The sequence below is a fragment of the Pseudophryne corroboree genome, chromosome 2, assembly GCF_028390025.1.
Source record: "Pseudophryne corroboree isolate aPseCor3 chromosome 2, aPseCor3.hap2, whole genome shotgun sequence".
Lineage (NCBI taxonomy): Eukaryota > Metazoa > Chordata > Amphibia > Anura > Myobatrachidae > Pseudophryne > Pseudophryne corroboree.
Genome location: NC_086445.1, coordinates 911611830 through 911638437, shown reverse-complemented (window position 1 = coordinate 911638437; position 26608 = coordinate 911611830). Strand labels below are relative to the sequence as shown.

Below are 26608 nucleotides of genomic sequence, written 5' to 3'. Positions count from 1 at the left end.
TGTCATCAGGAAACCCAAATACGGTGGCTTGCAATACAAGGCCCCCAAATTTGAAAAACGCCTTGCCGAAGCTAAGGCTAGAAGAAAAAACGTTTTCCAAGTGAGAAACTTAATTCCCACTTGTTGTAAGGGTTCAAAACATGAAAACTGTAAGAAATCTGAACCCAGCTTCAAGTCGCATGGCGCTGTAGGTGGTATAAATGGAGGCTGCACTCTGAAGACACCCCGTAGAAAGGTGTGTACCGACGGCAATAGAGCCAATCGTCGTTGAAAATAAATTGACAACACAGATACCTGCACCCTCAGTGTAGATAAACGCAGTTCTCCATCCCACACCGTCTGTAAAATAACAGAATACGGGTAACTTAAAAGATGATGTCGGAAACTTCCGAGCTTCACACCAACCTACATAGGCACGCCAAATTCTGTAATAATGAGCTGCCGTAACCGGCTTCCTAGCTCGTAACATGGTTGGTAATACTGTAATGCCCTCTTTCTTTCCTTAAGAGGACGGTCTCAACAACCACCCCGTCAACCGCAGCCGCGGTAAATAGGGGTAAAAGAACAGTCCCTGTTGTAACAGGTTGGACGTAGTATGAGCGGCCAAGGATCGTGTGCGAGTATTCCTTGGAGATGCGAGAAGCAAGCTCTCCGAAACCCATGAGATATCACTAGTATGACTGTGACGAACTGTCTTATGATCCGTTTTAGCAACGGAGAGAGCAGCGGAAAACGGTGGACCCAGATACACGAGGCTGTACGACCACGCGAATGTGAGAGCCTCCACCGCCACTGCCCTTGTGATCTGTCGTTCTGTACACATACTGAGCGTTTGTAATTGTGGCGAGATGCCATCCTGTCCACCTGAGGGTAACCCCACCTGTGGACCAACATGTGAAACACCTCTGGATTTAATGCCCAGTCTCCTGGATGAAAAACCCCAACGGCTGAGATCATCTGTCTAACAGATGTCCACTCCCGGAATGAACCCAGTCAACAATATCACCTTGTGGTATCCTGGGCAATTGAGGAATCGAGCTACTTCCCGCATTGCCATGCGGCTTCTCGTTCCTCCCTGTTTGTTGGGCCTGCGACTGCCGTCGCGTTGTGTGACTGCACTTGGACAGTCTGAGTTCGAAGCATGTAGTGCATAGTAAATTGCACGGAGTTCCAGGACATTATAGACAGCAATCAGTCGTGATCCGTTTAGAAACCCTGTTTGAAACTACAACTCCCCAACCTTTGAGACTCTCGCCCAGAGTAGAGACACCCTCGCCCCCCTGTGGGAACCGCGAGTGAAAACCTCCGACCTGAAGCGCCTCAAAAGGCCATCATTGTTTCTAATATACGAATACACCAATGTACCGATAGTGTTTTTGAGCACTAATTTGTACCAGATGGCGTATAATTTGTACTTTCTGGTGTAGTAGGTAAATCTTTGAGTTACCGTATGTGTAATCATACCTAGGAATTGAAATCGTTGAGACGGAATTGAAATCGTTGAACTTGACACTGCAACCGTGGTGTATGTTAGCAGCGCAAGTAGGAGGAGCATTTGTTGAAACAGAGCTCTTATGAGTAGATCGTCTTAGAATGGAACGATTGTCACTGCCAGGGATCTGAGATGAGGTATTATCACAAACATCACTTTGGTGAATACCGGAGGCACTGACAAGAGGGCAACCGGTAGAACCTGAAACGGTTAATGGTAGTGGCGTATTGCAAACCGCAACAACCTGTGATGAGGTGACCAAACCGGAATGGGTAAATACGCATTCTGGAGATCAAGCGACCGAGGCAGTCTTGTCTTTTAAGGAAATAAGACCTGCTGAAACCCGCAGAGACTGAATGGCAACGTAGCAAAATGCCTTATTTTGAGTGGATGGCTGGAAACCCGGCCAATGTAACGTGTAAAGGCGCGTTTCCACAATTGGAAATGCGAGATAGGCTGAGAGCCCGTCAAGCCACTGGCTTGTTGTGACTTTAGCGCCCTGGCGTTACAAGGCGTGACTGCTTTTTGTACCACAGTCTTGAAAAGACTGAAGTCTAAAGGCTTTAACCGCCGGACCCGAGTATTTCTAATATCGGAGGAGGCAATTTTGTCAAATTTAGGACCAAACAACTTCTGGTCTTGTAAAGCTGAACTAGCGACGATGAGAAACGAGAAGCAAGGTAACAGGCGGCAGCAGACGCTGTACAGAGATACTCAGCAGCTTCTCATGATGATAAATATAAAGTGATCGTCATTGTTTCCATACACTGAGCGCCCTAGTGACCGAAATGTATCTTGGGTCTTTATAAGGTTTGGCACCGACGAATTCCCCAATGGAGAATTCTCCAATGTAGAAGTCACTGTGTGGAACCGGGTAAATAGTCTTATTAGTAAGATATCCTAAGTAAGAAAACCCCTTAAAGATCCGTCGTTTAGCAAATACGACGGATGAAATGTTAGAGGCTCCTTATTCTCTGTAAATTACAGAGACTGACTCACTGGTCATTAGCAATGTATGGTTGTCAAAACCTCCCTATCTGACTGTCTAATGTGCCCTCCTCACTCGTATTTAGCGCTGTGAGGTTTGACATAGAATTGTCAGGTCTGCAACATAGAAGAAATGTGTAAATTATAAGATCAGTTAAATTAACACCCTCCGTAAAAATTGGCGGAGTAACTTTTGAGACTCTGATCTTACCGCTCCTGTCAAGCAGCGTCAATTTGAATTGCCAATGCTTAACATAGGATCTGGGATCCTGAAAACCTACAAAACATAGTGAACATGTGGTAGATTTATGTCTAGACAATGTTTAAAAGTATTTTTAGTCTGCGCTGGAGCCTTACTCCTTATGCAGACAGACAACACCATAGGCAACGGATAGACACTTGCACGACTTAGTAAAATTATTATCTTAAGGTGTGTAATATATATCTATTTATTTATGGCTGAAATGCAGTTCACATGGCCAGCCTATGTGAAACCTGAACCAAAATTCCCACTAACACCCCTGCGCCTCCGGTGGCGCAGAGATGTAGGGCAGGAATGTTCCGGAATTACCAACTGGAAACAGGAAGCATGTTAAAATGGCCCCCATGCCATGCTGACCCTGATAATCACAGAACAAGTTACAATTGCTTCAGTGTTAATATAGCCTATTATACAGTGATAATCACAGGCAGAGTACAACACATGCTGTAGTGTGAATATATATAGGCTCAATAGCCTATTATACAGTGATAATCACAGACATTAATATAGGCTCAATAGCCTATTATACAGTGAAACTCACATATAGACTCAATATCACAGGTGTTAATATAGGCTCAATAGCCTATTATACAGTGAAAATCACAGGGCATGTTACAATACATGCCTCCAGTGTTAATATAGGCTCAATAGCCTATTATACAGTGAAAATCACCGTCATTAATATAGGCTCAATAGCCTATTATACAGTGATAAACCCCGTCATTAATATAGGCTCAATAGCCTATATCAGTAATATAGGCTCAATAGCCTATTATACAGTGTAAATCACAGGTCATAATCACAGGCAGGCCACCATACCCATCCAATATTAATATAATAAGAATTTACTTACCGATAATTCTATTTCTCATAGTCCGTAGTGGATGCTGGGAACTCCGAAAGGACCATGGGGAATAGCGGCTCCGCAGGAGACTGGGCACAAAAGTAAAAGCTTTAAGACTAGCTGGTGTGCACTGGCTCCTCCCCCTATGACCCTCCTCCAAGCCTCAGTTAGGATACTGTGCCCGGACGAGCGTACACAATAAGGAAGGATTTTGAATCCCGGGTAAGACTCATACCAGCCACACCAATCACACCGTACAACCTGTGATCTGAACCAAGTTAACAGCATGATAACAGAGGAGCCTCTGAAAAGATGGCTCACAACAATAATAACCCGATTCTTGTAACTATGTACAAGTATTGCAGACAATCCGCACTTGGGATGGGCGCCCAGCATCCACTACGGACTATGAGAAATAGAATTATCGGTAAGTAAATTCTTATTTTCTCTGACGTCCTAGTGGATGCTGGGAACTCCGAAAGGACCATGGGGATTATACCAAAGCTCCCAAACGGGCGGGAGAGTGCGGATGACTCTGCAGCACCAAATGAGAGAACTCCAGGTCCTCCTCAGCCAGGGTATCAATTTTGTAGAATTTTACAAACGTATTTGCTCCTGACCAAGTAGCTGCTCGGCAAAGTTGTAAAGCCGAGAGACCCCTCGGGCAGCCGCCCAAGATGAGCCCATCTTCCTTGTGGAGTGGGCATTTACAGATTTTTGGCTGTGGCAGGCCTGCCACAGAATGTGCAAGCTGAATTGTACTACAATTCCAACGAGCAATAGTCTGCTTAGAAGCAGGAGCACCCAGCTTGTTGGGTGCATACAGGATAAACAGCGAGTCAGATTTCCTGACTCCAGCCGTCCTGGAAACATATTTTCAGGGCCCTGACAACGTCTAGCAACTTGGAATCCTCCAAGTCCCTAGTAGCCGCAGGCACCACAATAGGTTGGTTCAGGTGAAACGCTGAAACCACCTTAGGGAGAAACGAAACTGAGGACGAGTCCTCAATTCCGCCCTGTCCGAATGGAAAATCAGATAAGGGCTTTTACAGGATAAAGCCGCCAACTCTGACACGCGCCTGGCCCAGGCCAGGGCCAACAGCATGACCACTTTCCATGTGAGATATTTTAACTCCACAGATTTAAGTGGTTCAAACCAATGTGACTTTTTGGAACCCAAAAACTACATTGAGATCCCAAGGTGCCACTGGAGGCACAAAAGGAGGCTGTATATGCAGTACCCCTTTTACAACGTCTGAACTTCAGGGACTGAAGCTAGTTCTTTTTGGAAGAAAATTGACAGGGCCGAAATTTGAACCTTAATGGACCCCAATTTCAGGCCCATAGACACTCCTGTTTGCAGGAAATGTAGGAATCGACCCAGTTGAATTTCCTCCGTCGGGCCTTACTGGCCTCGCACCACGCAACATATTTTTGCCAAATGCAGTGATAATGTTTTGCGGTTACATCCTTCCTGGCTTTGATCAGGATAGGGATGACCTCATCTGGAATGCCTTTTTTTTCTTCAGGATCCGGCGTTCAACCGCCATGCCGTCAAATGCAGTCGCGGTAAGTCTTGGAACAGACAGGGTCCTTGCTGAAGCAGGTCCCTTCTTAGAGGTAGAGGCCACGGATCCTCCGCTTGACCATAAGCCCTGGAAATTCCTTCCCTGTGTGACTGCTCCCCAGCCTCGCAGGCTGGCATCCGTGGTCACCAGGACCCAGTCCTGAATGCCGAATCTGCGGCCCTCTAGAAGATGAGCACTCTGCAACCACCACAGGAGGGACACTCTTGTTCTTGGTGACAGGGTTATCCGCTGATGCATCTGAAGATGCGACCCGGACCATTTGTCCAGCAGGTCCCACTGGAAAGTTCTTGCGTGGAATCTGCCGAATGGGATTGCTTCGTAGGAAGCCACCATTTTACCCAGAACCCTTGTGCATTGATGCACTGAGACTTGGCTCGGTTTGAGGAGGTTCCTGACTAGCTCGGATAACTCCCTGGCTTTCTCCTCCGGGAGAAACACCTTTTTCTGGACTGTGTCCAGGATCATCCCTAGGAACAGAAGACGAGTCGTCGGAACCAGCTGCGATTTTGGAATATTGAGAATCCAATCGTGCTGCCGCAACACTACCTGAGATAGTGCTACACCGACCTCCAACTGTTCCCTGGATCTTACCCTTATCAGGGAATCGTCCAAGTAAGGGATAACTAAAATTCCCTTCCTTCGAAGGAATATCATCATTTCGGCAATTACCTTGGTAAAGACCCGGGGTGCCGTGGACCATCCATACGGCAGCGTCTGAACTGATAGTGACAGTTCTGTACCATAAACCTGAGGTACCCTTGGTGAGAAGGGTAAATTTGGACATGAAGGTAAGCATCCTTGATGTCCCGAGACATCATGTAGTCCCCTTCTTCCAGGTTCGCAATCACTGCTCTGAGTGACTCAATCTTGAATTTGAACCTCTGTATGTAAGTGTTCAAAGATTTTAGATTTAGAATCGGTCTCACCGAGCCGTCCGGCTTCGGTACCACAACAGTGTGGAATAATACCCCGTTCCCTGTTGCAGGAGGGGTACCTTGATTATCACCTGCTGGGAATACAGCTTGTGAATGGCTTCCAAAACTGTCTCCCTGTCAGAAGGAGACATCGGTAAAGCCGACTTTAGGAAACGACGAGGGGGAGACTTCTCGAATTCCAATTTGTACCCCTGAGATATCACCTGAAGGATCCAGGGGTCTACTTGCGAGTGAGCCCACTGCGCGCTGAAATTCATTGAGACGGGCCCCCCACCGTGCCTGATTCTGCTTGTAAAGCCCCAGCGTCATACTGAGGGCTTGGCAGAGGCGGGAGAGGGTTTCTGTTCCTGGGAACTGGCTGATTTCTGCAGCCTTTTTCCTCTCCCTGTCACGGGGCAGAAATGAGGAACCTTTTGCCCGCTTGTCCACGAAAAGACTGCGCCTGATAATACGGCGTCTTCTCATGTTGAGAGGCGACCTGGGGTACAAACGTGGATTTCCCAGCTGTTGCCGTGGCCACCAGGTCTGAAAGACCGACCCCAAATAACTCCTCTCCTTAATAAGGCAATACTTCCAAATGCCGTTTGAAATCCGCATCACCTGACCACTGTCGTGTCCATAACCCTCTACTGGTAGAAATGGACAACGCACTTAGACTTGATGCCAGTCGGCAAATATTCCGCTGTGCATCACGCATATATAGAAATGCATCTTTTAAATGCTCTATAGGCAAAAATATACTGTCCCTATCTAGGGTATCAATATTTTCAGTCAGGGAATCCGACCACGCCAACCCAGCACTGCACATCCAGGCTGAGGCGATTGCTGGTCGCAGTATAACACCAGTATGTGTGTAAATACATTTTAGGATACCCTCCTGCTTTCTATCAGCAGGATCCTTAAGGGCGGCCATCTCAGGAGAGGGCAGAGCCCTTACAAGCGTGTGAGCGCTTTATCCACCCTAGGGGGTGTTTCCCAACGCACCCTAACCTCTGGCGGGAAAGGATATAATGCCAATAACATTTTAGAAATTATCAGTTGTTATCGGGGGAAACCCACGCATCATCACACACCTCATTTAATTTCTCAGATTCAGGAAAACTACAGGTAGTTTTTCCTCACCGAACATAATACCCCTTTTTGGTGGTACTCGTATTATCAGAAATGTGTAAAACATTTTTCATTGCCTCAATCATGTAACGTGTGGCCCTACTGGAAGTCACATTTGTCTCTTCACCGTCGACACTGGAGTCAGTATCCGTGTCGGCGTCTATATCTGCCATCTGAGGTAACGGGCGCTTTAGAGCCCCTGACGGCCTATGAGACGTCTGGACAGGCACAAGCTGAGTAGCCGGCTGTCTCATGTCAACCACTGTCTTTTATACAGAGCTGACACTGTCACGTAATTCCTTCCAACAGTTCATCCACTCAGGTGTCGACCCCCTAGGGGGTGACATCACTATTACAGGCAATCTGCTCCGTCTCCACATCATTTTTCTCCTCATACATGTCGACACAAACGCACCGACATACAGCACGCACACAGGAAATGCTCTGATAGAGGACAGGACCCCTCTAGCCCTTTGGGGAGACAGAGGGAGAGTTTGCCAGCACACACCAGAGCGCTATATATATACACAGGGATAACCTTATATAAGTGTTTTTCCCCTTATAGCTGCTGTATTATTTATACTGCGCCTAATTAGTGCCCCCCTCTCTTTTTTAACCCTTTCTGTAGTGTAGTGACTGCAGGGGAGAGCCAGGGAGCTTCCCTCCAACGGAGCTGAGAGGGAAAATGGCGCCAGTGTGCTGAGGAGATAAGGCCGCCGATAAGGGGGCGGAGCCTATCTCCCATTTTTCTATGTATCCTGGCAGGGGTTAAATGCATCCATATAGCCCAGGAGCTATATGTGATGTATTTTTTTGCCATATAAGGTATTTTTATTGCGTCTCAGGGCGCCCCCCCCCCCAGCGCCCTGCACCCTCAGTGACCGGAGTGTGAAGTGTGCTGAGAGCAATGGCGCACAGCTGCGGTGCTGTGCGCTACCTTATTGAAGACAGGACGTCTTCTGCCGCCGATTTTCCGGACCTCTTCTGCTCTTCTGGCTCTGTAAGGGGGACGGCGGCGCGGCTCTGGGACCCATCCATGGCTGGGCCTGTGATCGTCCCTCTGGAGCTAATGTCCAGTAGCCTAAGAAGCCCAATCCACTCTGCACGCAGGTGAGTTCGCTTCTTCTCCCCTTAGTCCCTCGATGCAGTGAGCCTGTTGCCAGCAGGACTCACTGAAAATAAAAAACCTAATTTAAACTTTTACTCTAAGCAGCTCAGGAGAGCCACCTAGATTGCACCCTTCTCGTTCGGGCACAAAAATCTAACTGAGGCTTGGAGGAGGGTCATAGGGGGAGGAGCCAGTGCACACCAGCTAGTCCTCAAGCTTTTACTTTTGTGCCCAGTCTCCTGCGGAGCCGCTATTCCCCATGGTCCTTTCGGAGTTCCCAGCATCCACTAGGACGTCAGAGAAAATAAGATTTTACTTACCGATAAATCTATTTCTCGTAGTCCGTAGTGGATGCTGGGACTCCGTCAGGACCATGGGGATTAGCGGCTCCGCAGGAGACAGGGCACAAAAATAAAAGCTTTAGGACTAGGTGGTGTGCACTGGCTCCTCCCCCTATGACCCTCCTCCAAGCCTCAGTTAGGATACTGTGCCCGGACGAGCGTACACAATAAGGAAGGATTTTAAATCCCGGGTAAGACTCATACCAGCCACACCAATCACACCGTACAACTTGTGATCTGAACCCAGTTAACAGTATGACAAACGTAGGAGCCTCTGAACAAACGGCTCACAACAATAACAACCCGATTTTTTTGAAACAATAACTATGTACAAGTATTGCAGACAATCCGCACTTGGGATGGGCGCCCAGCATCCACTACGGACTACGAGAAATAGATTTATCGGTAAGTAAAATCTTATTTTCTCTGACGTCCTAGTGGATGCTGGGACTCCGTCAGGACCATGGGGATTATACCAAAGCTCCCAAACGGGCGGGAGAGTGCGGATGACTCTGCAGCATCGAATGAGAGAACTCCAGGTCCTCTTTAGCCAGGGTATCAAATTTGTAGAATTTTACAAACGTGTTCTCCCCCGACCACGTAGCTGCTCGGCAGAGTTGTAATGCCGAGACCCCTCGGGCAGCCGCCCAAGATGAGCCCACCTTCCTTGTGGAATGGGCTTTGATAGATTTAGGCTGTGGCAGGCCTGCCACAGAATGTGCAAGTTGAATTGTGCTACAAATCCAACGAGCAATCGTCTGCTTAGAAGCAGGAGCACCCAGCTTGTTGGGTGCATACAGTATAAACAGCGAGTCAGATTTTCTGACTCCAGCCGTCCTTGAAATATATATTTTCAATGCCCTGACAACGTCCAGCAACTTGGAATCCTCCAAATCGCTAGTAGCCGCAGGCACCACAATAGGCTGGTTCAGGTGAAACGCTGAAACCACCTTAGGCAGAAACTGAGGACGCGTCCGCAGTTCTGCCCTGTCCGAATGGAAAATCAGATATGGGCTTTTATACGATAAAGCCGCCAATTCTGACACTCTCCTGGCTGAAGCCAGGGCCAGTAGCATGGTTACTTTCCATGTAAGATATTTCAAATCCACCGATTTGAGTGGCTCAAACCAATGGGATTTGAGAAAATCCAAAACTACATTAAGATCCCACGGAGCCACTGGGGGCACAACCGGGGGCTGTATATGTAGTACTCCTTTTACAAAAGTCTGGACTTCAGGAACTGAAGCCAATTCTTTCTGGAAGAAAATCGACAGGGCCGAAATTTGAACCTTAATGGACCCTAATTTGAGGCCCATAGACAATCCTGTTTGCAGGAAATGTAGGAATCGACCCAGTTGAAATTCCTCCGTCGGGGCCTTCCTGGCCTCACACCACGCAACATATTTTCTCCAAATGCGGTGATAATGTTGTGCAGTCACCTCCTTCCTGGCTTTTACCAGGGTAGGGATGACCTCTTCCGGAATGCCTTTTTCCCTTAGAATTCGGTGTTCAACCGCCATGCCGTCAAACGCAGCCGCGGTAAGTCTTGGAATAGACACGGTCCCTGCTGAAGCAGGTCCCGTCTTAGAGGTAGAGGCCACGGATCTTCCGTGAGCATCTCCTGAAGTTCCGGGTACCAAGTTCTTCTTGGCCAATCCGGAGCCACGAGTATCGTTCTTACTCCCCGTATAATTCTCAGTACTTTTGGTATGAGAGGCAGAGGAGGAAACACATACACTGACTGGAACACCCACGGTGTTACCAGAGCGTCCACAGCTATTGCCTGAGGGTCTCTTGACCTGGCGCAATACCTGTCCAGTTTTTTGTTGAGGCGGGACGCCATCATATCCACCTTTGGTTTTTCCCAACGGTTCACAATCATGTGGAAGACTTCTGGATGAAGTCCCCACTCTCCCGGGTGTAGATCGTGTCTGCCGAGGAAGTCCGCTTCCCAGTTGTCCACTCCCGGAATGAACACTGCTGACAGTGCTATCACATGATCTTCCGCCCAGCGAAGAATCCTTGCAGCTTCTGCCATTGCCCTCCTGCTTCTTGTGCCGCCCTGTCTGTTTACGTGGGCGACTGCCGTGATGTTGTCCGACTGGATCAACACCGGCTGACCCTGAAGCAGGGGTTTTGCCAGGCTTAGAGCATTGTAAATCGCTCTTAGCTCCAGTATATTTATGTGAAGAGACATCTCCAGGCTTGACCACACTCCCTGGAAGTTTCTTCCCTGTGTGACCGCTCCCCAGCCTCTCAGACTGGCATCCGTGGTCACCAGGACCCAGTCCTGTATGCCGAATCTGCGGCCCTCTAACAGATGAGTACTCTGCAACCACCACAGAAGAGACACCCTTGTCCGTGGAGACAAAGTTATCCGCTGATGCATCTGCAGATGCGATCCGGACCATTTGTCCAGCAGATCCCACTGAAAAGTTCGTGCGTGGAATCTGCCGAACGGAATCGCTTTGTAAGAAGCCACCATTTTTCCCAGGACTCTTGTGCATTGATGCACAGACACTTTTCCTGGTTTTAGGAGGTTCCTGACAAGTTCGGATAACTCCCTGGCTTTCTCCTCCGGAAGAAACACCTTTTTCTGAACCGTGTCCAGAATCATTCCCAGGAACAGCAGACGTGTCGTCGGGGTCAATTGAGATTTTGGAAAATTCAGAATCCACCCGTGCTGTTGCAGCACTACTTGGGTTAGTGCTACTACGTCCCCCAGCTGTTCTCTGGACCTTGCCCTTATCAGGAGATCGTCCAAGTAAGGGATAATTAATACGCATTTTCTTCGCAGAAGAAACATCATTTCGGCCATTACCTTGGTAAAGACCCGAGGTGCCGTGGACAATCCAAACGGCAGCGTCTGAAACTGATAATGACAGTTTTGCACCACGAACCTGAGGTACCCTTGATGTGAAGGGCAAATTGGGACATGCAGGTAAGCATCCTTGATGTCCAGGGACACCATAAAGTCCCCTTCTTCCAGATTCGCTATCACTGCTCTGAGTGACTCCATCTTGAACTTGAATTTTTGTATGTACAGGTTCAAAGATTTCAGATTTAGAATAGGTCTTACCGAGCCGTCCGGCTTCGGTACCACAAATAGTGTGGAATAATACCCCTTTCCCTGTTGTAGGAGGGGTACCTTGACTATCACCTGCTGAGAATACAGCTTGTGAATGGCTTCCAATACCGTCGCCCTGTCTGAGGGAGACGTTGGCAGAGCAGACTTTAGGAACCGGCGAGGGGGAGACTTCTCGAATTCCAACCTGTAACCCTGAGATACTACCTGCAGGATCCAGGGGTCCACCTGTGAGTGAGCCCACTGTGCGCTGAAACTCTTGAGTCGACCCCCCACCGCCCCTGAGTCCGCTTGTAAAGCCCCAACGTCATGCTGAGGGCTTTGCAGAAGCCGGGGAGGGCTTCTGCTCCTGGGAGGGAGCTGCTTGGTGCACTCTCTTACCCTTTCCTTTGCCTCGGGGCAGATATGACTGTCCTTTTGCCCGCTTGTTCTTATAGGAACGAAAGGACTGCGGCTGAAAAGACGGTGTCTTTTTCTGTTGGGAGGGGACCTGAGGTAAAAAGGTGGATTTCCCGGCTGTTGCCGTGGCCACCAAATCCGATAGACCGACCCCAAATAATTCCTCCCCTTTATACGGCAATACTTCCATATGCCGTTTGGAATCCGCATCACCTGACCACTGTCGCGTCCATAAACTTCTTCTGGCAGATATGGACATCGCACTTACTCTCGATGCCAGAGTGCAAATATCCCTCTGAGCATCTCGCATATAAAGAAAAGCATCCTTTAATTGCTCTATAGTCAATAAAATACTGTCCCTATCCAGGGTATCAATATTTTCAGTCAGGGAATCCGACCAAACCACCCCAGCACTGCCATCCATGCAGAGGCGATGGCTGGTCGCAGTATAACACCAGTATGAGTGTATATACTTTTCAGGGTAGTTTCCAGCCTCCTATCAGCTGGATCCTTGAGGGCGGCCGTTTCAGGAGACGGTAACGCCACTTGTTTTGATAAGCGTGTGAGTGCCTTATCCACCCTAGGGGGTGTTTCCCAGCGCGCCCTAACCTCTGGCGGGAAAGGATATAATGCCAATAACTTCTTTGAAATTAGCAGTTTTCTATCGGGGTTAACCCACGCTTCATCACACACTTCATTCAATTCCTCTGATTCAGGAAAAACTACAGGTAGTTTTTTCAGACCCCACATAATACCCCTTTTTGTGGTACTTGCAGTATCAGAGATATGCAAAGCCTCCTTCATTGCCGTGATCATATAACGTGTGGCCCTACTGGAAAATACGTTTGTTTCTTCACCGTCGACACTAGATTCGGTGTCCGTGTCTGGGTCTGTGTCGACCGACTGAGGTAAAGGGCGTTTTACAGCCCCTGACGGTGTCTGAGACGCCTGGACAGGTACTAACTGGTTTTCCGGCCGTCTCATGTCGTCAACTGATTTTTGTAACGTGCTGACATTATCACGTAATTCCATAAACAAAGCCATCCATTCCGGTGTCGACTCCCTAGGGGGTGACATCACCATTACCGGCAATTGCTCCGCCTCCACACCAACATCGTCCTCATACATGTCGACACACGTACCGACACACAGGGAATGCTCTTATCGAAGACAGGACCCCACTAGCCCTTTGGGGAGACAGAGGGAGAGTTTGCCAGCACACACCCAAGCGCTATAAATATATAGGAACAACCCTACAGAAGTGTTGTTTCCTTTATAGCAGCTTAATATATCAATATCGCCAAAAAAGTGCCCCCCCTCTGTTTTTTTACCCTGTTTCTGTAGTGCAGTGCAGGGGAGAGTCCTGGGAGCCTTCCTCGCAGCGGAGCTGTGCAGGAAAATGGCGCTGTGTGCTGAGGAGATAGGCCCCGCCCCCTATTTCGGCGGGCTCTTCTCCCGGTGTTTGTGAGACCTGGCAGGGGTTAAATACATCCATATAGCCCCAGGGGCTATATGTGATGTATTTTTAGCCAGAACAAGGTATTATCATTGCTGCCCAGGGCGCCCCCCCCCAGCGCCCTGCACCCTCAGTGACCGCTGGTGTGAAGTGTGCTGACAACAATGGCGCACAGCTGCAGTGCTGTGCGCTACCTCATGAAGACTGAAAGGTCTTCTGCCGCCGGTTTCTGGACCTCTTCACTTTTCGGCATCTGCAAGGGGGTCGGCGGCGCGGCTCCGGGACCGGACTCCATGGCTGGGCCTGTGTTCGATCCCTCTGGAGCTAATGGTGTCCAGTAGCCTAAGAAGCCAATCCATCCTGCACGCAGGCGAGTTCACTTCTTCTCCCCTAAGTCCCTCGTTGCAGTGAGCCTGTTGCCAGCAGGACTCACTGAAAATAAAAAACCTAATAACTTTTTCTAAGCAGCTCTTTAGGAGAGCCACCTAGATTGCACCCTGCTCGGACGGGCACAAAAACCTAACTGAGGCTTGGAGGAGGGTCATAGGGGGAGGAGCCAGTGCACACCACCTAGTCCTAAAGCTTTTATTTTTGTGCCCTGTCTCCTGCGGAGCCGCTAATCCCCATGGTCCTGACGGAGTCCCAGCATCCACTAGGACGTCAGAGAAATATAGTTTATATACATAAACTGTGCCTGCTGTTTATATATGTCCTTTACATACCCTTGTCGCTGTAATCCGCCAGATTCCACCACCCCCCCTTCCCCCCGTACTCCCTGTAACGCTGTGTCTCAGCGGGGAGCCCGGGAAGACTTGCAGGGAGGCCTTCTTGCCGAGCAGCGGAGGTCGCCTGAGCGGCACGTTGTCACCCTCTCAGCGCTGGCAACTGACGGAGCGTCTGCGGGTGGACGGTGATGGGCGGCCGGAAGGAGCGGCTGGGCGGCCGGAAGGAGCGGCTGGGGCGGCCGGAAGGAGCGGCTGGGGCGGCCGGAAGGAGCGGCTGGGGCGGCCGGAAGGAGCGTGTGGCGGGCGGATGTATGAGCGGCATTACAATACTGACCCACACAGCGGGGCGGCAGCCTGCGCTGACCGCCCCGTTTCCCCAGCCTACCTTGTTGTAGAGAGGCTGCGCTCTGTATCTTCCGGTCATGGCTGCGATGGAGCTTCTATGTGTAAGCTCCGTCCAGCTCTCCAGGTCATGGCTGCGACGGGGCTTCTATGTGTAAGCTCCGTCCAGCTGTTGCAGGAGCAGTGGGCTGCCTGTGGCTGTGAGGGTGCTCTTTGTGAGGACCGGCACGCCATGCGCTGCCCGTGCAGCGGCACTATCCCGGACCCATGTTTTTGCAGAAACTGGGAAGGGATGTGCTATTGTAAAAAGTTAAAAGTAAAAATGAAAAATTAATAAAATCTTCCACAAAGTGTGGGAACTTCCCACAAGCCATTGTTAGTGCTGTTAGCACAGAAAAAACACTGAGGTCGTACACTGAGGTACTCTGGGATATGGAGGGGTGGAGAGTTCTAAATTTAAATATTCAGTGCCTTTGTTTCTGCTAAGCCGTCCATATCCCAAGAGTACTCCAGTGACCCCTAGTGGATGAAAAAGAAAAGCAGAATTACCCCCAGTAGCCTGGGAAATCCACTTGTCCAGGTCGGGCCCGAACAGGACGTCGCCAGTAAATGCCACTATGGCAACCAGAAAGCTCTGCAGGCCGACACCGCTAAGGCGGAGGACCTAGAAACGAGATTACATACCTCCTTCGAAGCCTCGCCTACATAAGCGGCTGAATCCTCACTGTGCTCTGCAAAGGGAATAAGATCCTTATCTGGGGGTCCTGCTCGCAGACCCTCAGCTCATTGTTTTGGCCAGGCTTTAATGACCCTGTTGACCTGGCTGCCTAACAGTGCAGGATGCAGTGTTACGCCTGCTGCTGTGTTAACGGACATTCATTTTCAATTTCCTGTCCGATGCCTTCTTTAAGGAGGGACTGGCAGCACCGTATCTTTGGAAAGAAGAAACACTGAGGAATCTACTGTAGAGGGGAGTCTTGCATAACTTCCTGCTGTCAGCGAAGGGCATAGGAAGAGGATAATCACACTAGCCCTAACCAGTGCTTTTAGCAATGTAGTAACTAAAGTGAACCTCTGTTACATGCAGTAACTAAACTATACCGTAATAGCGCCAGGGCAGCTGAGAGAAAGGAGTTGAACTCAGGAGTTAGCGCTGACCACCCCCATCCTCAAGTTCACCCTCGGGGACATTAATTGAATCGTTCCAAGCTCTTAACATGGAAGCTAAAAGCCTGCAGTAAGTCCTGCAGCTAGTTGAATTCCTCCCTGATGTAAGAAGCTATTTGTTAAATGAGGGACTGATGCTTTCTTTATACTTTTTGCCCCTGCAGCTTATACTTTCGCAATGTATTCCTAGAACAAGTACTACATTCCACACTGTGTACCTCTTTGTTCTTGCTGGCAAGACCCCATGATCAGAGCCAAAGCTGGTCATTAATATCTCTATATCTTGCTGGCTCAAACTCTGAACCTGAGCTGTCACTCCCGCTTGTAACAATCCAAGCACGTCATACGCTTGCTTAGCACTTACTGTGCTCTAAGGAAACATAGCCAGTACAGTACTGCTAGACAGTTTCATTTCAGAGCACTAGTTATAAGTCGTAGACTAGTTAAAACTAGTCTGTTAACAGCCTTTTCATTTAAGACAGCAGGATCCAAAACTTCTTGGAGAAATAAGTCTTTTTTTATTAATAAAGAATCATGTAGACTATCGACAAACACCACATGAGGCATCCAAAACATATAACATTAATAACTAGCAAAAATCATTACACTTCAGCAATTACCTTGGAGAGCAATACCCATGTGCACAAACATGTACAGCTAGAAAAGGGAGAAAGGCAGCAGATAAACTGCAGCACATGGAAATATACAGACATACAGAGAGCATGGGGATACACACCTTCCATCCTTCAAGTTGTTTACAATGTACCGTGAGACCTGACAGATACAGTTTGTTGCAAGGAGATTCTCATCCATAAGAGAATTCAGCTGAGTAGCCAACATAAAAGCTGAAAGAGTAAAAACAAAAAGCAGAGATTTGTGTAGTCTTACAAAAATCACCCCCTTCCCCTCTTAGACAAATCAGTATTTGTTTTTTTATAGATGAAGACAGAAGATACAGGATGGGGATCAAACATTCTTGAGCAATATCTCGAGCCACGTGGTTACTTGTTACAATCATGTGGGTCCTCTATGAATCGCTACCGAACTGCATCACTGTTTGCAGTACACCACTGTATGCTATACTTCCACTGAAGTGCATCCTCCATGGGCAGGATGTAGTTCACGTGACTCTTTTCATACAGAGTATATCATACTGCAACGCGAGTCTACTTTTCCATGTAAACTTTGAGCCCTTATATGGCTTATCTCCAACAGTGTAACCTTCTTTGTGCACCCAAGATTACTGCTTCACCTGGTACGGTCATGGATGGGACAAAAAAAAAAAAAAAATACAGTGACCTGACTGTTCTGGTAGGTCCCTACTCATGTTAGGATGCTGCAACCACCCATTGTGTCATCTCTTCTAGGTGTGACCTATACCACCGAGGGTAATCCTACATAGTGCGCCCAAGAAGGCTGCCGCACCTGGTGCCTTTTATGCATATTTAGCCGTGGATTTTATTACCCAAAATGTCTGCACCAAACCTACAATACGCTTATTGTGTTCTCTAGGTTTCGTTTTTTTATTAGTTCTGTATATTTTTCTACTTCTGTAATACCAAATCCTTGTACAATGTACCACGTTTCTAATGTCTAAAGCGACTTTGCGTCCTACTAGAGAAAAGCACTATATAAATAGAAGTGTTATTAGGAAAGGATACGATTATAATTTACAGGGAGAACAAATTAAATATTTCCTGGTATAAAAATATTCCCATTTTATCCGGCAATCCCTCACTTGAAAGCACACATGCTCGTACAGATACTACTAATTATTCCTGCACGTAAAATAATTTTAAGGAATCCCAAACACAAATATCTGCTATTCCCTGGAAGAGAATAAATCAGACCTGTGTTCTTGAATGAGAATTACTGAAGTTTGCAACAGGACTAGAACCTACCCCCAACTATCTGGGAACACTTATGTAAATGCATGTGTGTCAATTCCACATGGACCTCTTTTAAAAGACAGCTGGAACTACACCAGCAATCTGGTTGCCTGATAGGAAGTACAAATGGAAAACGACACCATTGTGGATATTCAGGTACCCCAATCAGCAACACAACCTCAAACATGCTCCCATGAAGGATCTCTCTGATCCAACTTTCTCTTCAATCGGACCTCACAAACTAAACGTGTGGGTTACATTGAAGACAAATGCTTGAGGCACTTAATCACAGACACAAAGTATAACTGCTATATAAAGTGATATACATAGTATTAGAAGCCATGGTAAGCGACATTTATAAAGAACAGTAAAATTGTGTGTGCAAGACTTCGAGCATGCTTCCCAGACTCATTTTCAAGTTCCTAATAAAACAGTTGTATTTTAAGCAGAGCAGAAAAGATTCTGAGCATATTGCTGCTATTGCAGTACTATAATTATCGCATTACGAGTTTGTGGGCAAGTGCAGCACTGGATTTATTGTTACACCGTAGTGCCATCTAGCCTCACATACAAGCATCTCTGGCTCCAAACATTTATTTTCATTCACAAGTTATTGATACAAGTCAATTTGATTAAAGCAAAGATTTAAATAAATAAAGTTTAGGTACGGACTATCTACTTCAGCTACAATTACTCAGTGCTTCTAATAAATCAGTATCACAAGAACAAAAAGGGCAGCTCGAATTGGCAGCATAAATAACAGTAACTTAATTTTACATTTAAATATTTATGTAGAAGAATTATGTATAAACTACAAGATTAAAAACCTTACCGTGTGTGGGCACCTTAAAGTTTTTTAAATGATGTGGCAATTTTCGACCGATCGCAACACATTGTTTAAAAACGGTCCGTGTGTGTGTGTGGGCATGAAAATTATGTGATGTGTGCACCCGCAGGTCATTAGTCACCTCCTTAGATCTCTTGAACATACAGAAAGATCTGAGGCGGCGAATGATGCCATGCTGCCGAATGTAGCATGGCCCAGCCCGCCATCAGCAAGTGTGTTCCGTCGCTGAAGGACACATCGTGCTGTGTGTGTGTGTGTGTGTGTGTGTGTGTGTGTGTGTGTGTGTGTGTGTGTGTGTCTGTCTTTAGACTTAGGAGGTAATTCAGAGTTGATCGAAGCAGTAAATTTGTTAGCAGTTGGGCAAAACCATGTGCACTGCAGGTGGGGCAGATAGAACATGTGTAGAGAGTTAGATTTGGGTGGGTTAATAAGAATTTACTTACCGATAATTCTATTTCTCATAGTCCGTAGTGGATGCTGGGGACTCCGAAAGGACCATGGGGAACAGCGGCTCCGCAGGAGACTGGGCACAAAAGTAAAAAGCTTTAGGACTACCTGGTGTGCACTGGCTCCTCCCCCCATGACCCTCCTCCAAGCCTCAGTTAGGATACTGTGCCCGGACGAGCGTACACAATAAGGAAGGATTTTGAATCCCGGGTAAGACTCATACCAGCCACACCAATCACACCGTACAACTTGTGATCTGAACCCAGTTAACAGCATGATAACAGAAGGAGCCTCTGAAAAGATGGCTCACAACAACAATAACCCGATTTTGTAACAATAACTATGTACAAGTAATGCAGACAATCCGCACTTGGGATGGGCGCCCAGCATCCACTACGGACTATGAGAAATAGAATTATCGGTAAGTAAATTCTTATTTTCTCTAACGTCCTAGTGGATGCTGGGGACTCCGAAAGGACCATGGGGATTATACCAAAGCTCCCAAACGGGCGGGAGAGTGCGGATGACTCTGCAGCACCGAATGAGAGAACTCCAGGTCCTCCTCAGCCAGGGTATCAAATTTGTAGAATTTAGCAAACGTGTTTGCCCCTGACCAAGTAGCTGCTCGGCAAAGTTGTAAAGCCGAGACCCCTCGGGCAGCCGCCCAAGATGAGCCCACTTTCCGTGTGGAATGGGCTTTAACAGATTTTGGCTGTGGCAGGCCTGCCACAGAATGTGCAAGCTGAATTGTACTTCAAATCCAACGAGCAATCGTCTGCTTAGAAGCAGGAGCACCCAGCTTATTGGGTGCATACAGAATAAACAGCGAATCAGATTTTCTGACTCCAGTCGTCCTGGAAACATACATTTTCAGGGCCCTGACTACGTCCAGCAACTTGGAATCCTCCAAGTCCCTAGTAGCCGCAGGCACCACAATAGGCTGGTTCAAGTGAAAAGCTGAAACCACCTTAGGGAGAAATTGAGGACGAGTCCTCAATTCTGCCCTGTCCGTATGAAAAATTAGGTAAGGGCTTTAATAGGATAAAGCCGCCAATTCTGAGACACGCCTGGCTGAAGCCAGGGCTAACAGCATTACCACTTTCCATGTGAGATATTTTAAGTCCACAGTGGTGAGTGGTTCAAACCAATGTGATTTTAGGAATCCCAAAACTACATTGAGATCCCAAGGTGCCACTGGAGGCACAAAAGGAGGCTGTATATGCAGTACTCCCTTGACAAACGTCTGAACTTCAGGAACAGAAGCCAGTTCTTTTTGGAAGAATATTGACAGGGCCGAAATTTGAACCTTAATGGACCCTAATTTTAGGCCCATAGACAGTCCTGTTTGCAGGAAATGCAGGAAACGACCCAGTTGAAATTCCTCTGTAGGGGCCTTCCTGGCCTCGCACCACGCAACATATTTACGCCAAATACGGTGATAATGTTGTACGGTTACATCCTTCCTGGCTTTGATCAGGGTAGGGATGACTTCATCCGGAATGCCTTTTTCCTTCAGGATCCGGCGTTCAACCGCCATGCCGTCAAACGCAGCCGCAGTAAGTCTTGGAACAGACATGGTCCCTGCTGGAGCAGGTCCTTTCTTAGAGGTAGAGGCCACGGGTCTTCCGTGAGCATCTCTTGAATTTCCGGGTACCAAGTCCTTCTTGGCCAATCCGGAGCCACGAGTATAGTCTTTACTCCTCTCCTTCTTATGATTCTCAGTACTTTTGGTATGAGAGGAAGAGGAGGGAACACATACACTGACTGGTACACCCACGGTGTTACCAGAGCGTCCACAGCTATTGCCTGAGGGTCCCTTGACCTGGCGCAATATCTGTCCAGTTTTTTGTTGAGGCGGGACGCCATCATGTCCACCTTTGGTTTTTCCCAACGGTTCACAATCATGTGGAAGACTTCTGGGTGAAGTCCCCACTCCCCCGGGTGAAGATAGTGTCTGCTGAGGAAGTCTGCTTCCCAGTTGTCCACTCCCGGAATGAACACTGCTGACAGTGCTATCACATGATTCTCCGCCCAGCGAAGAATCCTTGCCACTTCCATCATTGCCCTCCTGCTTCGTGTGCCGCCCTGTCTGTTTACGTGGGCGACTGCCGTGATGTTGTCCGACTGGATCAACACCGGCTGACCCTGAAGCAGAGGTCTTGCCTGACTTAGGGCATTGTAAATGGCCCTTAGTTCCAGGATATTTATGTGAAGTGACGTTTCCATGCTTGACCATAAGCCCTGGAAATTTCTTCCCTGTGTGACTGCTCCCCAGCCTCTCAGGCTGGCATCCGTGGTCACCAGGACCCAATCCTGAATGCCGAATCTGCGGCCCTCTAGGAGATGAGCACTCTGTAACCACCACAGGAGAGACACCCTTGTCCTTGGAGACAGGGTTATCCGCTGATGCATTTGAAGATGCGATCCGGACCATTTGTCCAGCAGATCCCACTGAAAAGTTCTTGCGTGGAATCTGCCGAATGGAATCGCTTCGTAAGAAGCCACCATCTTTCCCAGGACCCTTGTGCATTGGTGTACTGACACTTGGCCTGGTCTTAGGAGGTTCCTGACTAGGTCGGATAACTCCTTGGCTTTCTCCTCCGGGAGAAACACCTTTTTCTGTACTGTGTCCAGAATCATCCCTAGGAACAGCAGACGTGTCGTCGGAATCAGCTGCGATTTTGGAATATTTAGAATCCATCCGTGCTGTCGTAGTACTACTTGAGATAGTGCTACTCCGACCTCTAACTGTTCCCTGGACCTTGCCCTTATCAGGAGATCGTCCAAGTAAGGGATAATTAAGACGCCTTTTCTTCGAAGAAGAATCATCATTTCGGCCATTACCTTGGTAAAGACCCGGGGTGCCGTGGACAATCCAAACGGCAGCGTCTGAAACGGATAGTGACAGTTCTGTACCACAAACCTGAGGTACCCTTGGTGAGAAGGGCAAATTGGGACATGGAGGTAAGCATCCTTGATGTCCAGAGACACCATATAGTCCCCTTCTTCCAGGTTAGCTATCACTGCTCTGAGTGACTCCATCTTGAACTTGAACCTTTTTATGTAAGTGTTCAAGGATTTCAGATTTAAAATGGGTCTCACCGAGCCGTCCGGCTTCGGTACCACAAACAGCGTGGAATAATACCCCTTTCCCTGTTGTAGGAGGGGTACCTTGATTATCACCTGCTGGGAATACAGCTTGTGAATGGCTTCCAATACCGCCTCCCTGTCGGGGGGAGACGTTGGTAAAGCAGACTTCAGGAACCGGCGAGGGGGAGACGTCTCGAATTCCAATTTGTACCCCTGAGATACTACCTGCAGGATCCAGGGGTCCACTTGCGAGTGAGCCCACTGCGCGCTGAAATTCTTGAGACGGGCCCCCACCGTGCCTGAGTCCGCTTGTAAGGCCCCAGCGTCATGCTGAGGACTTGGCAGAAGCGGGGGAGGGCTTCTGTTCGTGGGAAGAGGCTGTCTGCTGCAGTCTTTTTCCCCTTTCTCTGCCCCGGGGCAGATATGAGTGGCCTTTTGCCCGCTTGCCCTTATGGGGACGAAAGGACTGAGCCTGAAAAGACGGTATCTTTTTCTGCTGCGAGGTGACTTGGGGTAAAAAGGTGGATTTTCCAGCCGTTGCCGTGGCCACCAGGTCCGATAGACCGACCCCAAATAACTCCTCCCCTTTATACGGCAATACTTCCATATGCCGTTTGGAATCCGCATCACCTGACCACTGTCGTGTCCATAATCCTCTTCTGGCAGAAATGGACATCGCACTTACTCTTGATGCCAGAGTGCAAATATCCCTCTGTGCATCTCGCATATATAGAAATGCATCCTTTAAATGCTCTATAGTCAATATATTGTCCCTGTCTAGGGTATCAATATTTTCAGTCAGGGAATCCGACCAAGCCACCCCAGCACTGCACATCCAGGCTGAGGCGATTGCTGGTCGCAGTATAATACCAGTATGTGTGTATATACTTTTAAGGATATTTTCCAGCTTTCTATCAGCTGGTTCCTTGAGGGCGGCCGAATCTGGGGACGGTAACGCCACTTGTTTTGATAAGCGTGTGAGCGGGAAAGGGTATAATGCCAATAACTTTTTAGAAATTAGCAGTTTTTTTATCGGGGGAAACCCACGCTTCATCACACACCTCATTTAATTCATCTGATTCGGGAAAAACTACGGGTAGTTTTTTCACACCCCACATAATACCCTTTTTTGTGGTACTTGTAGTATCAGAAATGTTCAAAACTTCCTTCATTGCCGTGATCATGTAACGTGTGGCCCTACTGGAAAATACGTTTGTTTCCTCACCGTCGACACTGGAGTCAGTGTCCGTGTCTGGGTCTGTGTCGACCACCTGAGGTAACGGGCGCTTTAGAGCCCCCGACGGTGTTTGAGACGCCTGTACAGGTATTAACTGATTTGCCGGCTGTCTCATGTCGTCAACAGTCTTTTGTAAAGTGCTGACACTATCACGTAATTCTTTCCATAAGACCATCCAGTCAGGTGTCGACTCTCTAGGGGGTGACATCACTAACACAGGCAATTGCTCCGCCTCCACATCATTTTCCTCCTCATACATGTCGACACAACGTACCGACACACAGCACACACACAGGGAATGCTCTGATAGAGGACAGGACCCCACTAGCCCTTTGGGGAGACAGAGGGAGAGTTTGCCAGCACACACCAGAGCGCTATATATATACAGGGATAACCTTATATAAGTGTTTTTCCCTAATATAGCTGCTGTATATATTTATATGCCAAATTAGTGCCCCCCCTCTCGTTTTACCCTGTTTCTGTAGTGCAGGACTGCAGGGGAGAGTCAGGGAGCCTTCCTCCAACGGAGCTGTGAGGAAAAAATGGCGCCAGTGTGCTGAGGAGATAGGCTCCGCCCCTTTTTCGGCGGCCTTTCTCCCGCTTTTTTATGTAAAAATTGGCAGGGGTTAAATACATCCATATAGCCCAGGAGCTATATGTGATGTATTTTTTGCCAAAAAAGGTGTTTTTATTGCGTCTCAGGGCGCCCCCCCCCCCCAGCGCCCTGCACCCTCAGTGACCGGAGTGTGAAGTGTGCTGAGAGCAATGGCGCACAGCTGCAGTGCTGTGCGCTACCTTATAGAAGACAGGACGTCTTCTGCCGCCGATTTTCCGGACCTCTCATCTTCTGGCTCTGTAAGGGGGACGGCGGCGCGGCTCTGGGACCCATCCATGGCTGGGCCTGTGATCGTCCCTCTGGAGCTAATGTCCAGTAGCCTAAGAAGCCCAATCCACTCTGCACGCAGGTGAGTTCGCTTCTTCTCCCCTTAGTCCCTCGGTGCAGTGAGCCTGTTGCCAGCAGGTCTCACTGAAAATAAAAAACCTACTTTAAACTTTTACACTAAGCAGCTCAGGAGAGCCCCTTAGCCTGCACCCGTCTCGTTCGGGCACAAAAATCTAACTGAGGCTTGGAGGAGGGTCATGGGGGGAGGAGCCAGTGCACACCAGGTAGTCCTAAAGCTTTTTACTTTTGTGCCCAGTCTCCTGCGGAGCCGCTGTTCCCCATGGTCCTTTCGGAGTCCCCAGCATCCACTAGGACGTTAGAGAAATATTGTTTCTGTGCAAGGGAAAATACTGGCTGCTTTATTTTTACACTGCAATTTAGATTTTGTTTGAACACACCCCACCCAAATCTAACTCTCTCTGCCCATATTATATCTGCCCCTCCTGCAGTGCACATGGTTTCGGCCAACTGCTAACAAATTTGCTGCTGCGATCAACTCTGAATTAGGCCCTTAATGAGATTTAAGAGACAACAAAAAGTCGTTTAAAAATACAAATATGGGAGCTGTTAGAAAGTACTGGCTTTCTATGGACAATGACCGTGTTCCTTCTAGGCTGTTTCAGCAGGGTGCTGCACCCTTCCCATTTTTAAAATGTAAAAAAAGCACCCTGCCCTTTTTCTGTACACCATGCAGGATCATACAATGTAGTATTCTACTCCTTGCCCACATCTGAAATTGGATCAAAATGTCTATCTTAAGCGAAATGGATGGCAGAGGAGGGACTGTAAATGGCATCACTGCTGCGGATGCCTACATTACACAGAACTCTCATGAAGAGAGAAATAACAGGGTAAGCAGTGAGCATGCACTGCTTACAGTGTTTCCCTAGTAGAAGAACAGACTTATTTTCTACCTAAGGGGTTATTCAATTAGCTACGGCAATTTCGGAGCTACTGAATTTAGTATTGAGTACTCAATTGCGGGCCGTTTTCGCCTATTTTTAAGGCATTTTCACCAATGTCTTTTCACTTATTTATTTTTTTAGTGAGAAGTCATAGGCGAACAATGCCTCAAAATCATGTGGATCGGCGAATCCACATGTTTTCACACATGACAAATGTTTTGCCTAGGTGAAAAAATAAGATTTTACTTACCGGTAAATCTATTTCTCGTAGTCCGTAGTGGATGCTGGGGACTCCGTAAGGACCATGGGAAATAGCGGGCTCCGCAGGAGACTGGGCACTCTAAAGAAAGATTTAGTACTATCTGGTGTGCACTGGCTCCTCCCTCTATGCCCCTCCTCCAGACCTCAGTTAAGGAAACTGTGCCCGGAAGAGCAGACATTATAAAGAAAGGAAGGATTTTGGAATCTCGGGTAAGACTCATACCAGCCACACCAATCACACCGTATAACTTGTGATAAACTTATCCAGTCAACAGTATGAACAACAACAGGGCATCAACAATGGATGCCAACATAACATAACCCATTATTAAGCAATAACTATGTACACGTATTGCAGAAAGGCCGCACTTGGGACGGGCGCCCAGCATCCACTACGGACTACGAGAAATAGATTTACCGGGAAGTAAAATCTTATTTTCTCTGACGTCATAGTGGATGCTGGGGACTCCGTAAGGACCATGGGGATTATATCAAAGCTCCCAAACGGGCGGGAGAGTGCGGATGACTCTGCAGCACCGAATGGGCAAACTCAAGGTCCTCCTCAGCCAGGGTATCAAACTTGTAGAATTTTGCAAATGTGTTTGAACCCGACCAAGTAGCAGCTCAGCAAAACTGTAATGCCGAGACCCCTTGGGCAGCCGCCCAAGAAGAGCCCACCTTCCTTGTGGAATGGGCTTTCACTGATTTTGGATGAGGCAATCCAGCCGCAGAATGAGCCTGCTGAATCGTGTTACAGATCCAGCGGGCAACGGTTTGCTTTGAAGCAGGAGCACCCAACTTGTTGGGGGCATAAAGGATAAACAGCGAATCAGTTTTCCGGACTCCAGCCGTTCGGGCTACATAAATCTTCAAAGCCCTGACTACATCTAGTAACCTGGAATCCTCCAAGTCACGAGTAGCCGCAGGCACTACGATAGGTTGGTTCAAATGAAAAGATGACACCACCTTTGGCAGAAATTGGGGACGAGTCCGCAATTCCGCCCTGTCCATATGAAAAACCAGATAGGGGCTTTTACATGACAAAGCCGCCAATTCTGACACACGCCTAGCCGAAGCTAATGCCAATAGCATGACCACCTTCCACGTGAGATACTTTAGCTCCACGGTCTTAAGTGGTTCAAACCAG

At 48.0% G+C, this 26608-nt stretch overlaps 1 protein-coding gene across 1 annotated transcript in view; it reads right to left on the bottom strand.

The window, feature by feature from the left end:
- Positions 1 to 26608, bottom strand: part of RPA1 (replication protein A1) — a 167972-nt gene that overhangs the window by 69076 nt on the left and 72288 nt on the right. Inside the window, exon 4 of the mRNA XM_063956115.1 lies at positions 16579 to 16687. Coding sequence (XP_063812185.1) covers positions 16579 to 16687 — 109 coding nt within the window. The remainder of the gene's footprint in view (positions 1 to 16578; positions 16688 to 26608) is intronic.